Source organism: Panthera onca, chromosome A1, assembly GCF_046562875.1.
Source record: "Panthera onca isolate mPanOnc1 chromosome A1, mPanOnc1 haplotype 2, whole genome shotgun sequence".
Lineage (NCBI taxonomy): Eukaryota > Metazoa > Chordata > Mammalia > Carnivora > Felidae > Panthera > Panthera onca.
Window position 1 is genome coordinate 234,718,915 of NC_138339.1, and position 13,835 is coordinate 234,732,749.

Below are 13,835 nucleotides of genomic sequence, written 5' to 3' on the forward strand. Positions count from 1 at the left end.
AAGTCTGAGTATTCTGTTGTTGTGGGATAAAGTAGTTTATAACTATTAGTTAAGTTGGTTGATACTATCATCCAAATCTTTTATATCCTTGATGACTCTGTCTACTTGTTCTATCAGTGATTGAAAGGGGGATATTAAAATCCCCAAATATCATTGTGTCTGAATGGTGATTTTTCATCTTCAAGTTCTTTTAGCTTTTCCTTCATTGCATTTGCTTCTATTAGTTTAAGCTTCATTTTGCAGCTATGTCATTAGGTGTATAAACATTCAGGATTGCCAATTCCTCTTGATGAAATTGACCCTTTTGTCAGTGCAAAATGATTTTCCTTATCCCCGGCAATTTTCTTCACTCTGAATTCTCTATTGTCTGGTTATAACATAGCCATCACAGGCTTCTTTTGATTAGTGTTGCTATGGTATATTTTTTTCTTTCTTTTTAGCCCATTTGTGTCTTCATACTTAAAGTACGATTCTTCTAGGAAGCATGTAGTTGGTTGTTTTTTGTTTTGTTTTGTTTTTTATCTTTAATCCATCCTGGAATTCTCTGCCTTTTAACTGGATATTAAACCATTTACATGTGCTTACTGATACAGCTAGGTTTAAACACATCATTTTGCCATTTATTTTCTATTTGTTCCAGTTCTTTTTTCATTTATGACAAGAATTACTTATTTTTTTATTCCTATATCTCTCCTTTTTAAAATTTGATTAGTTGTTTTAGGTCTTAGAGTGGGCATCTTTAATTTATTACATTCTGTCTTGGAGTGATTATATACCTTACAATTCTGTACTTCCATCTGTTTCCAGCCAATCTTTGTGCTCTTGTCAGACATTTTAATTTTATAAATGTTATAAACTTCACAGTGTATTGTTATTAATTTTGCTCAAGCAATTATCCTTGTTAAAATAAATAAGAAAAATACTGTGTGTGACACACACTCATGTCATTATCAGTTTCAGTGCTCTTCAGACTCATGTTTCTATTTGCTATAATCTCCTCTCTGACAGATTCCCTTTACCATATCTTATAGCATGCATCTGTTGGCAGTAAGTTTTTTCAGCCTGTTTATGTCTGAAAAATATTTTTATTTCATCTTTATTTTCTCTCACCTTCATTTTGAAATAAATTTTTGCGGAATATAGGATTCCAGGTTGACAATTTTTTTCTTTCAGTTCTTTAAAGATCGCGCTTTACTGGCTTATCACTTGCATTGTCTCAGTGAAAAGTCTGTTACCTCTGTTCCTCTGTATGTAATGTATCCTCTTTGGAATTGTGCCTTCCCTGGGACTGCTTGAGTTCCTCACATCTATTGTATATGACAATAAAATTGTAATGCAGTATTTAGAATTTGGACTGTCAGGCTTAGATAAGATGTTAGTCACAGGAATTTTTTTTTTTTTTTTTTATAGGATACAGTGATTTATGAGAGACTTTCAGATGACTCTCTCTTTGTGAAGGAGACATTAACCCATCTGGAATATTTTGCCAAAGAAGGTAAGTGAAAATTGTTTAGAATGATGTTTCCTTTTGAAATGCTCTTCTTAAATATTGAAATTATAAACAATGTATGTCATTGATGCTTGGCTGGCAAGGGGAGCTCATTCATTTATGTGACTTTGTAATGCCTTCTGTTTGCTTAAAAGTAAATGGTTCTTCAAACAAACCCTGTTGAGACATTATTTTTCCTTCTTTCTCTCTCCTGTGTTTTATGCTTAGGAGCAAACACTAAAAAGTATGTTTCTACTGTGAAGTTCTTCCTTTATTCCAAAAGCAGTGTCTACAAAGACATCTATTATCTGTTTCTATTTGTTGTACTAGGAACTTGGCCCATAGTAGAGAAAAAGTTACCTATTATGTGCATATAACTCAGAAAGCAGACACACTCAATGTTTTCCTGCCATTCTCTTATTATCCTTCTGATTTTGACTTATCACCCATCTCTTAAGAAATAAAATTTCAGGGGGCGCCTGGGTGGCTCAGTTGGCTGAGTGTCTGACTTTGGTTTAGGTCGCGATCTCACAGCTTGTGAGTTCGAGCTCCTCAGGCTCCGTGCTGACAGCTTCAAGCCCAGAGCCTGCTTCGAGTTCTGTGGCTCCCTCTCTCTCTGCCCCTCCCTGCTGTTCACGCTTTGTCTCTTTCTCGCTCTCTCAAAAATAAATAAACACTTAAAACTTTTTTTAATTAAAAAGAAAATTTCATGAGTGAGTTTTGAATAAGAACAACACTAACTAAAAAGTTTATAGAAGTGTTGAAAAAGCAAGGTATCGTATCATGTAAGAGTAAAGCTAATAATACCTGGAAGCTGTATCCCCCTTTATCATTTTAGTTTATAAGCTTCTGCTTCCCACAGCCATGTGTTTTGCCTAGAAGTGTTGGTATTTTGCAAGGTTGCACTTTGGGCCTTTTACTGCCATCTTAAAATAGATGTGAGCTGTAGGCAGGTTACAACAGGTAGAAGCATATAGGAACTGTATTGTAATGGAGCTCAAAACAATATAACAACTTCTTTAGCTTATCTGTAATGAGTTCATTTCTAGGGGATCCCCAGCTATTTGAATGCTTTTCAGGGGTTAGCCTAAAATATTAGAGTAAAATATGATTTCTAATTTTTTTCCCAGTAAGTCTTTACAAAATGGGATTTAAATTCATATTCTGTTATTTTAACAATTGTTTGACTTACTTGGAAATTGAAAAACTAAAGCCTCGTTCATCTTCTCCTTCCTTCAATAAATAGATATTGAGTATTTATTAAGTGCCGTGCGCTGTTGTGAGCTCCCAGTACAGAAGTGAACAAAACATAGACAGCTCATGCCCTGAGGGAATTGGCCAATAATAGATAATGTCAGGGGGGTGATAAGTGCCATGGAGAAAATTTAAGCAGGATAGGGGAACAGAGCGTGATGGTTGCTCTCTCTGCAGGCTGAGTTAGGCAGAAACTGAAGAAAGGGAAGGAGAACCATGTGGCTTTCCAGGGGAAAAGATTCCTGGACAAGGGCAGAGGAAGTGCAAGTTTTGGGAGGTAAGAGGACCAGCAGGAAGAGGACCAGTAAGAAAGCAATGAAGAGGGGAGGAGATAAGATCAATCAGTAAGGCAGCCAGGGACAGATCAGGTAGGGCCATTGGAAGGACTTCACATTCCCGTGACCCCTAACACTTTTGGATTTGTTTTCAAATTCTCTACTTCTCCCTGATCACTGACTGACGGCTTGATCAGGTTGTATTCCATTCTTTCTTACAGGACTGAGAACTCTCTGCATTGCCTATACAGATTTAACGGAGAAACAATATCAACAGTGGTTGATGGAGTATAAAAAAGCAAGTACAGTCATACAGGACAGAAGGCAGAGTCTGGAAGAATGTTACGATCGTATCGAAAAGGTAACGTACCCCGTGTGTATGCTACAGGCCAAGTCAAAGTTTTGAAAACATGCACTCATCGATGTTTTCATGTCTTGATGTAATTTTAAAAATTCAGTTAAATTGTGGTTTTTTTTCTTCAGAAGTATACATTTTGTACTGCCGATTCATAAGATATATCTTGTAAAATATTCAAAATATTTCTTTCTTTTCCAAATCATATCCTAATTACTTCAATCTTGTTATCCCTTTTTTTTTTTAAATAACCTTTCCCATTCCAAAAGAAATACATGTTTTTCACAGAAAAATAAGCTGGAATAGTAAATAACCATCATCTGTAATGTTGGGCAAATGACTAAGTTCTAGTGTATAATCTTCCAGTCTCTTTCTTCATATATGTGTGGTGTTCCATTGTAGGTATTTAATACACATATACAAATTTTTTCCTATAAAAATTAAAAGTAAAAATCTACCCCCCCCCCCCACCCTGTCGCCAAAAAAAAAATCTCCATCGAATTTTCCCCATGAAAATACTGCTTGAATCATGAAAAATTTCACTTTGCAATAAATTGGGGATATTTTTTCCATATCACTGGATATTCTTCTGTTATTTTCTTAGATCAGTCCATGGTATTTCATTACATGGATGAATATAATTTTATTGTGCTCTTCTCTGGTGGTTACTGTTCCAGGGGATCTCTTGCACCCTGGACTGTTGAGTGTCACTCGAGGGTCATTGTGAATTTGCTTGTTGTGGCCTCAGGGATCTTGTGGCTCCTGGGTCCATTCTTATCTTAGTTTCTTGACTTGGGTTCTTTTGTCATTTGGTTCCATGAACTCTGCATTTTATTCCTGCAGGAGCACAGCCAAAGCAAATTTAGACTCGGGGGTTTTCTTGACATCATTGGGTCTATGTTTTTGTTTTTGTTTTTAAGTTGTGTGTTGAAAGATTAGGAACCTAACCTAGCTTCACACCAACTACATGAATGTGCCGCAATAACCCTCACAGGTGATTACTCCGTATCCGTTGACGCAGCACAGCAAGGAGACTGATTTATGTAACCCTCCTCTTCCTTATGTTCCCGGCAAGTTGTCTGTTGCTCCCACATACCGGGAAGAAATCCGGGCAGTTGAAATTGGCCTCTGGCACTTGAAAGACTGTACAAGTATTACTATGCAATTATTTTTCAATCAAACCGATGTATTTTATGTTTTAGTTTTAGTTTTAGTCTGGAAGTCATAAGTGGGAAAAGAGTAAGGAATTCATAGGATAAGAAAAAGAACAGGTAAGTTTGCCTTTCCCAGGTTATGTGAGATGGGTGGCAAGGTCAGGGAGTGCGGTGGCCTCAAGCTGACTGGTTTCTTCATGTTATTAGGTGAATCATCAGCTGAATGCTGGTCTCCAGCATGTACACAGTGCCTGGCAAACAGACAGTGTTTATTTTTTAATTTTATTTATTTATTTTGATTATTTAAAAAAATTTTTTTTAATGTCTATTTATTATTGAGAGACCGAGAGACACAGAGAGTGAGCAGGGGAGGGGTAGAGAGAGGGGGAGACATAGAATCCGAGGCAGGCTCCAGACTCCGAGCTGTCAGCACAGAGCCCGACGCGGGGCATTAACTCACAAACTGCAAGATCATGACCTGAGCCGAAGTCGGTCACTCAACCAACTGAGCCACCAGGGCGCCCCCATTTTGATTATTTTTAATATAACTTCTTGTCAAATTGGTTTCCACACAACACCCAGTGCTCATCCTAACAGGTGTCCTCCTCAATGCCCATCACCCACTTTCCCCTCCCCCCCAACCCCCATCAACCCTCAGTTTGTTCTCAGTATTTAAGAGTCTCTTATGGTTTGCCTCTTTCTCTCTTTTTTCCCCCTTCTCCTCCCCCATGGTCTTCTGTTAAGTTTCTCAAGATCCACATATGAGTGAAACATATGGTATCTGTCTTTCTCTGCCTGACTCATTTCACTTAGTATAACACTCTCCAGTCCATCCACATTGCTACAAAAGGCCATATTTCATTCTTTCTCATTGCCACGTAATATTCCATTGTGTACATAAACCACATCTTCTTTATCCATTTGTCAGTTGATAGACATTTAGGCTCTTTCCATAATTTGGCTATTGTTGAAAGCACTGCTATAAACATTGGGGTACACGTGCCCCTATGCATCAGTACTCCTGTATCCCTTGGGTAAATTCCTAGTAGTGCTATTTCTGGGTCTTAGGGTAGTTCTGTTTTTAATTTTTTGAGGAACCTCCACACTGTCTTCCCGAGTGGCTGCACCAGTCTGCATTCCCACCAATAGTGCAAGAGGGTTCCCATTTCTCCACATCCTCTCCAGCATCTATAGTCTCTTGATTTGTTCATTTTTTTTTTTTTTTTTTTTTTCAACGTTTTTTTATTTTTATTTTTGGGACAGAGAGAGACAGAGCATGAACGGGGGAGGGGCAGAGAGAGAGGGAGACACAGGATCGGAAACAGGCTCCAGGCTCCGAGCCATCAGCCCAGAGCCTGACGCGGGGCTCGAACTCACGGACCGCGAGATCGTGACCTGGCTGAAGTCGGACGCTTAACCGACTGCGCCACCCAGGCGCCCCTTGATTTGTTCATTTTAGCCACTGTGGCGTGAGGTGGTATCTCAGTGTGGTTTTGATTTGTATTTCCCTGATGAGGAATGACGTTGTGCATCTTTTCATGTGCCATCTGGATGTCTTCTTTGGAGAAGTGTCTATTCATGTTTTCTGCCCATTTCTTCATTGGATTATTTGTTTTTTGGGTGTGGAGTTTGGTGAGTTCTTTACAGATTTTGGATACTAGCCCTTTGTCCGATATGTCCTTTGCAAATCTCTTTTCCCATTCCATTCGGTTGCCTTTTAGTTTTGTTGATTGTTCTCTTTGCAGTGCAGAAGCTTTTTTATATTGATGAGGTCCCAGTGGTTCATTTTTGCTTTTATTTCCCTTGCCTTTGGAGATGTGTCAAGTAAGAAATTGCTGCAGCTGAGGTCAAAGAGGTTTTATCCTGCTTTCTCCCCTAGGGTATTGATGGTTTCCTGTCTGACATTCAGGTCCTTCATCCATTTTGAGTTTATTTTTGTGTATGGTGTAAGAAAGTGGTCTAGTTTCATTTTTCTGCATGTTGCTCTCCAGTTCTCCCAGCACCATTTGCTAAAGAGATTGTCTTTTTTCCATTGGATACTCTTTCCTGCTTTGTCAAAGATTAGTTGGCCATACATTTGTGGGTCCAGTTCTGGGTTCTCTATTCCATTCGTCTATGTGTCTGTTTCTGTGCCACTACCATACTGTCTTGAGGATTCCAGCTTTGTAGTAGAGGCTAAAGTCTGGGATTATGATGCCTCCCGCTTTGGTTTTCTTCTTCGATACTACTTTGGCTATTCAGGGTCTTTTGTAGTGCCATTAAAATTTTAGGATTGTTCTAGCTTTGAGAAGAGTGCCAGTGCAGTTTTAATTGGGATTGCACTGAATGTGTAGATTGCTTTGGGTAATATTGACATTTTAACAATATTTATTCTTTCAATCCATGAGCATGGAGAGTTTTTCCATTCCTTTGTGTCTTCTTCAGTTTCCTTCATAAGTTTTCTATAGTTTTCAGCATACAGATCTTTTACATCTTTTTTTTTTTTTTTTTTTTTTAGCTATAAGAGTGTCTAATATTCTGCCTGGTGATTTGTGTTAATTTCCACAGTTCCAGCTGATGTTATGTTAATTAGTTATATGGCTACTCTCTATGGACTTTTTGGTAACTACCGGAATATAACACCAAAGATGTGTCAGGGTCAACTAGTTGTGTGAAATTGGTTCTTATAGATAATTCCATGCACGTTGTTATGACTCTACTTGTTTTCAGTTATAGGGAGGGATTTTCTGATATTCCTAGCTCTTGTGGCCAGTAGCACTTCTTTTCTTCTTGAATATTTTTCCTTAGGACACTCATAAAATTTAACTTTGTTTCCTGTTGGGTAAGAGTAAGAGAGACAATCTCCACATTTGTATCGATAGTCAGTAAGTACATCATAACTTAGTAACTGCTAAAGTAATTAATTTTCGTGTTGCCAGTATCACTCAATTGGTAAAATATGAATCTGACATATTGGCTGATTGAATTAGACTTGATTCTGAGGTTCTCTGGCCTCAAATTTCCTTTGAATAATTCCTTTTTTTTAATACAACATCTTTATTGAGATATAATTCACATACCATACAATTCCTCCATTTAAAGTATACAATCTACAGTTTTTAGTATATTCAGCTGCATAATATCTGTATTCAATAGAATTGTGCAACCATCACCATAATGAACACAATATTTTCAACATCCTTCTCAATCCCCATATCTGTTAGTATTCACTCTCTGGTACCCTCCTACTCTGTTGCCCAGCCCCATGCAGGCACTAATTTCCTTTAGTCTGTGTAGATTCACCTCCTCTGGATATTTCATATAAATGGAATCATAAATATTAGTGACTTGCTTCTTTCATTTAGCTTAATGTTTTTAGGATTTATCCATATTGTAGCACGTACCAGTATCTCATTCATTTTCAGTGCCAAATAGTATTCCATTGTGTAGGTATACAATTGTTTATCCATTCTTCTGTTGAAGGACATCTGGATTGTTTCCACTTGGCTCTTGTGAATAATGCTTCTGTATGCACTCATGGAAGTTTTCATGTGGGCATTCCTTATTTCCTGAATATACCTGAGAATGAAATTGCTGGGTCATATGGCAACTCCATGTAACCATTTGAGAAGCTGCCAGACTAGTTTTCCAAAGTGGCTGCACCATTCTCCATTCCTACCACCGCTGTATGAGGGTTCCAATTTTTTCACATCCTTGCCAACACTTGTTACTATCTATAACTTGGTATAGCCACCCTACTGGGTACGAAGCGGTTGTCTCACTGTGATTTTAATTTACACTTCTTTAATGATGTTGAACGTCTTTTCATGTGTTTTTTGATTATTTGTGTATCTTCTTTGGAGAAATGTCTATTCAGATCCTAATTTCCTAATTATAATACGTTGGATACTATTCTACTCACTTTCTAAATGTTAACTCTCACAATAATTCTCTGAGTCATTTTCCCCCTACTTTGCCAGTTATAGATGAAGAAATGAAGGCATGGAAATTTAAGTAATGTGCTTATGATCGTTTGTAGATCATAACTTGTAGTGATTTGTAGAGTTAAGACATGGATCCATGAGTCTATGCTTTTAACTATCATGCTACACTGCCTCATACTGTAACAAACTAGGGACAAACAGACCAATGGAAGAGACAAGAAAAAAGTATGCGTGTGTGTACAGGTATGGGACTTCACATAATAAGTAGAATGCGTATCTTTTGTCAAAATTTGCCCAATTTATTCCGTCTTAAAATGTTTTTTTATCTTAACTAATAATAAAAATCTCTTTGAAAAAAACGTCTAGGAATTTCTGCTGCTTGGTGCCACAGCCATTGAAGATCACCTTCAAGCACGTGTTCCAGAAACGATAACAACTTTACTGAACGCAAACATAAAAATATGGGTCCTGACAGGAGATAAACAAGAAACTGCAATTAACATAGGTAATAGATACAAAGTTTTTAAAAATCTGGTTGAACAGGTATTCTAAATATATCCTAGTATCAAGAATGAATGAGCTTCCTTCAAGTAATTGTTTTATATGTCTTTGGGGAAAATGGAGTGCAATGGAACCTTGCCATCGCATGGCAAATAATTTAAACAAACCAAGCAAAGCAAACTGTTGTGTCTCCTTCACATTGTTGAAATAGAGACTGCAGAATGCTGACATGAGTAGTATGTAGTTTCTTGTTCCTTTCCTTGGAAACCTGAAGTTATGGCATATTTTCTCTATAATGTGTATACCTATCTTTGTATTATATATGTTTATTCATAAATATTTTGATTATTAGAATATTCAGCTGTTTTTTCCCCAAGCCCCAATGTCACTTTTTTTGGCCCCTTTCCCCCTTAACTTTACTGTATGATTGTGTCTTAGGGTTGAGGTGTGCAGAATAGGAGTTGAAAAATTAACTGTTAGCTGTGCATATTCAAATTTCAGTGGTGACAAGGAATTGAAATTATGATGTTTTTTTCATAATCATGATGGCATCCAGCTCTGTTTAGATGAACATATATGATAAAATGAGTCTGTGTACACCAGACACCCTTCACTTGCTGTCTCCACTCATTTGTTTACTCTGCATTCATTCATTTAATGAATATTGGACACTTACTAGATATGAGGACACTCTAGGAGCTGGGAATGAAAACTTGAGTAATACTCTCTTTCTTCATGAAACTTATATACGAGTAGAGGAGATAAAATTAATAAGCAAATCACTACGTATTATATTACAATCAGTGCTAAGAATAAAAACAAAGAAAGGCATAGCAAGAGGTGGAGAAGGTAATTAAATAGAACGTCTGTTAAGGAGATGGAAAGAAGGAAAGAAGGAGCAAGCATCAGGAAGGTCCCTGCGATGAGTGTTCCAGGCCAGGAGTATGGTGAGCGCCGTGGCCCTGGTACGGGCCTGTGTGTGCTTGAGGAGCAGTCGAGAGGCCGGTGTGGTTGGAGTACAGGGAGCAAAGCAGAGAAGACAGGAGATGAGAATCTGCTGTAAGAAATGTGTACCCTTTCAAGCAGGAGAGTAATATGGTCTCATCTGCGTTTCAACAAGATCTGTTGGCTACCGTGTGGAGGCTGGGCCGAATCAAGTCAGGAGATCAGGCAGCGAGCCTTTGCGGACGTCTAGACGAGAGACGGTGGCGACTTGCACCAGGATGTGATGGGAAGGGGAGGAGGGACCACATTCGGAGTACATCTGGTAGGCCGATCTGTCAGCCCTCACTGATGAGGGTGCAGTGGGCACAGAGGAGTCTTTCAAAGAGTTTTGCTGTGAAGGGGAGCAGAGAAATAGGGTGTGGCTGGAAGAGAACACAGAGTCAATGAAGGGTTGGTTATTTTTGAAGGATCGATTTTAACATCTCTAAACATCAACTTCTTCTTGTCTGTAAAATGGGGATAATGATAATATTTTTAACCTCATAGGGCTCTTGTGAGGATGCCTCGAGGTAGTCTCTGTGAAGACCTTAGCTTGAGGTGCAGCATTCACAAGTCCTTCACGAATGCTAGATATTCATGTAATTATTAAGGACTCAGAGGACGATGTAGTCACTCATTTATCCACCTGGCAAATATCTGAGGACACACTATGCATATGCTCTCCTCTTGCCAGCTCTCCCATGTTTTGGCTTTAGTGTGACTTGCTATGTTTCTTGATAACCATGACCTCAGTGACCACAGTAACTCAGTGTATATCCTGTGAAGGGGCTCAGCTGACCCAGCACCGCAAAGGAGAATGACTGCTCTCTTCCTGTCTTCCTAAAGTGCACCCTATCATTCTTTACAAACCCGCTACCTGAGGACTGTTTGTTTCTCCTAAGCCTTCAACTGTCCCCTCAGCTCAGGACTGAAACCCTACCTAGATGAGACACAGCCATTGTCTCATTAGTAGCGGAATTTTTATCCTTACTGAATGAAACTTATTTTTGTTAGAAGTCTGTAATTCACTTGAAGGATTCTTTGCTCAGAATAATGGATTCTTAGAAAACCGCCATGTTAAATTGCATCCGTTCAAAAAAAAATGTACAGTAACTCTGGTGGACTTGAAGGAAGAAAGGAAACAAACTCTGTAATTTCTTAAAGCAGGGCTTGCAAACATCTGGAAGAATCAGGCAGGACCAGAGTGAGGGGCAGTACACATGTGTCGGAGGAGGAAGCCCACAGGGGGAACACTGGCCCCCCAGGGACAGTCGGTGTAGTCTTGCCTTTTGGAAATGAGAGTCCGCTGTTGGCACAGGTTTTTTGTTTTTAGAAGATGATTCAGAATTCTGTATTTTGATGCGAAATATCTTGATACGTAGATGTGGGCTCAAATGTATAAAATTCTGTAAGGGCAAAGCAAAACACGTCTGTTGCCTGAATGCAGCCTACAGTCCCCTGACGCCTTTTGAGTACTGGGTCCCAGAGTGAATTTTATTGTCCTCCCTTAGAGGCTACACCTGCAGAGACCAGCTAAAAATGGAGTCAATGAGCTTTGATAGAAACCGAAGAGCATGCTGATATAATTTGTTTTCTTAGAGGCTTTCATGGCCATTTTCTTTTCCAAGAAATGCAATAGCCTTTGGTTAGAGAGCTCTCACCTTACTTTCGTGAGTTTGAATGGCTGGGGATTGGATTTAAAACGAAGACTGAGCTGTGTCTGAGAGCTGACATCTTTGTATCTTTCAAAGATAATCTAGAGCATAGTGGTTTAAAACCACAGACTTCGGAGTTACAAGGACCACGTTTTGAGCCTGAATCTTCTGCCTTTACATTTACAAGCTTGTGCTTTTGTGGGCTTTTCTAATCCTCAATTTCCTCATTACTAAAATGGAGAGAACCATGATACCTCTGGTGATTGTGACCATTAAATGAGATGCACATGTACGGTTCTTTCTGAAATACTGGGTCCAACGAGGGCTTTGAAAATGTTGGCCGCTGCCTTTGTGAATGTTGTGGCAGTTCTCATTACTGCCATCTCTCACGGAGCTCAAGTTGGCTCACGCTGTGCACTTAAAAGACTCAACAGTCTTGTTACTGGTTACGAACAAAATTGGATCAAGGACTTGGCGGGAGGTTTACTTACTGACATACGTTCAGGAATCAGTATGTCAGGATCGGGTTTGAGGACTCCTGTCACGTTGTTGTCTGTTTTCTAAGACTACTAGTTCTATTAACTTCTGAAAGCTTTCTTTCTTTCTTAATTTCTTTTTCTTTCTTTCTTTCTTTTTCTTTCTTTCTTTCTTTCTTTCTTTCTTTCTTTCTTTCTTTCTTTCTTTTTCTTCCTTCTTTCTTTCTTTCTTTCTTTCTTTCTTTCTTTCTTTCTTTCTTTCTTTCATGTTTATTTATTTTTGAGAGAGAGAGACAGAGTGTGAGCGGGGAAGGGGCGGGGAGACAGGCAGACAAAGAATCCAAAGCAGGCTCCAGGTTCTGAGCTGTCAGCACAGAGCCCGACATGGGGCTCAAACCCATGAACTGTGAGATCACGACCTGAGGCGAAGTCGGATGCTTAACCGACTGAGCCACCCAGGCTCCCCTGAAAGCTTTCTGATAACACAGTTCAACACAATCTGCTACTTCTCAACCTCAACAGCATTTATACTATTATATTTGGCTTACCAGTATGTTGTTTTTTTTCCTCTTTTGTGTTAGCTTTGATTCCTTAGGTTTTAAGAGGCTTATAATACATACCTGTCGTAAATCTTCCTTTGCACCCAATATGATGCTGGGTACGAGTAAGCCATCAGTGCCTGCATACTGATTTAAATTTTCATAATATATGGAGACTTTTAATTTTGTTTATTTTTTTATTTCAGACACTTTTTGTTTCAAGTTTTTATTTAAATTCTAGTTAGTTAAAATATAGTGTTGTATCGGTTTCAGGAGTAGAATTTAGTGGCTCATCACTTCATATATAACACCCAGTGCTCATTCCAAGTGCCCTCCTTAATACCCATCACCCGGTAAGCCCATCCCCTCCCACCTCCCCTCCGGCAGCCTTCAGTTTGTTCTCTCTCATTAAGAGCCTCTTATGGTTTGCCTCCCTCTCTCTCTTTTTCCCTCCTTCCCCTACTTCATGTTTTGTTTCTTAAATTCCACTATGAGTGAGATCACATGGTAGTTGTCTCTGACTTGTTTTGTTTGGCGTAATACACTCTAGCTCCATCCAGGTCATTGTAAATGGCAAGATTTCACTCTTTTGGACGGCTGAGTAATATTTCATTATATGTGTGTGTGTATACATATATATGTGTATGTGTGTGTGTGTGTGTGTATATATATATACATATGTGTGTGTGTATATATATGTATCACCTCTTCTTTATCTGTTCATCCATCCATTTGATGGACTTTTGGGCTTTTTCCATTTGGCTATTGTTGATAATGCTGCTGTAAACATTGGGGTGCGTGTGTCTCTTTGAATTGGTATTTTTGTATCCTTTGTGTAAATATCTAGTAGTGTCATTGTTGGGTAGTAGGGTAGTTCTGTTTTTAACTTCTTGAGGAACCTCTCTATATGGAGACTTTTTAGCCTTTGTTTATATAGAGCCAGCAGCAGCAACAGCTTCAGGACAGAAGAAGTTTCTTCTTGGGGGCAGCACTGGAACCCACAGGTGGAGGCTGGCTTGTCTGTGTCTGACACAAATATTAATTCTCCAACCCGCATGCTGGTACAGAAACTGACAGCATTAGGCAGTTAACTTTGTCAGTAACTTATGACAAAGTCAAAGTGGAAACATGAACATTGCAATAAAATTTATCAGGAAATCTTGGGGGCGCCTTAAATCAGTCATTTAAGTGTCTGACTTCAGCTCAGGTCATGATCTCATGGTTCCTGGG

General features: G+C 38.9%; 1 protein-coding gene across 6 annotated transcripts in view; it reads left to right on the forward strand.

Annotated features, from left to right (window-relative positions):
• The window catches only part of LOC132680603 (phospholipid-transporting ATPase IB-like), a 222,975-nt gene that overhangs the window by 90,646 nt on the left and 118,494 nt on the right, over positions 1–13,835 (forward strand). For all 6 annotated transcript variants that reach the window (XM_078445640.2, XM_078445698.2, XM_078445736.2 and 3 more), the window contains 3 exons: positions 1,411–1,495; positions 3,240–3,379; positions 8,817–8,955. In XM_078445640.2, the coding sequence (XP_078301766.2) occupies positions 1,411–1,495; positions 3,240–3,379; positions 8,817–8,955 (364 nt within the window). The remainder of the gene's footprint in view (positions 1–1,410; positions 1,496–3,239; positions 3,380–8,816; positions 8,956–13,835) is intronic.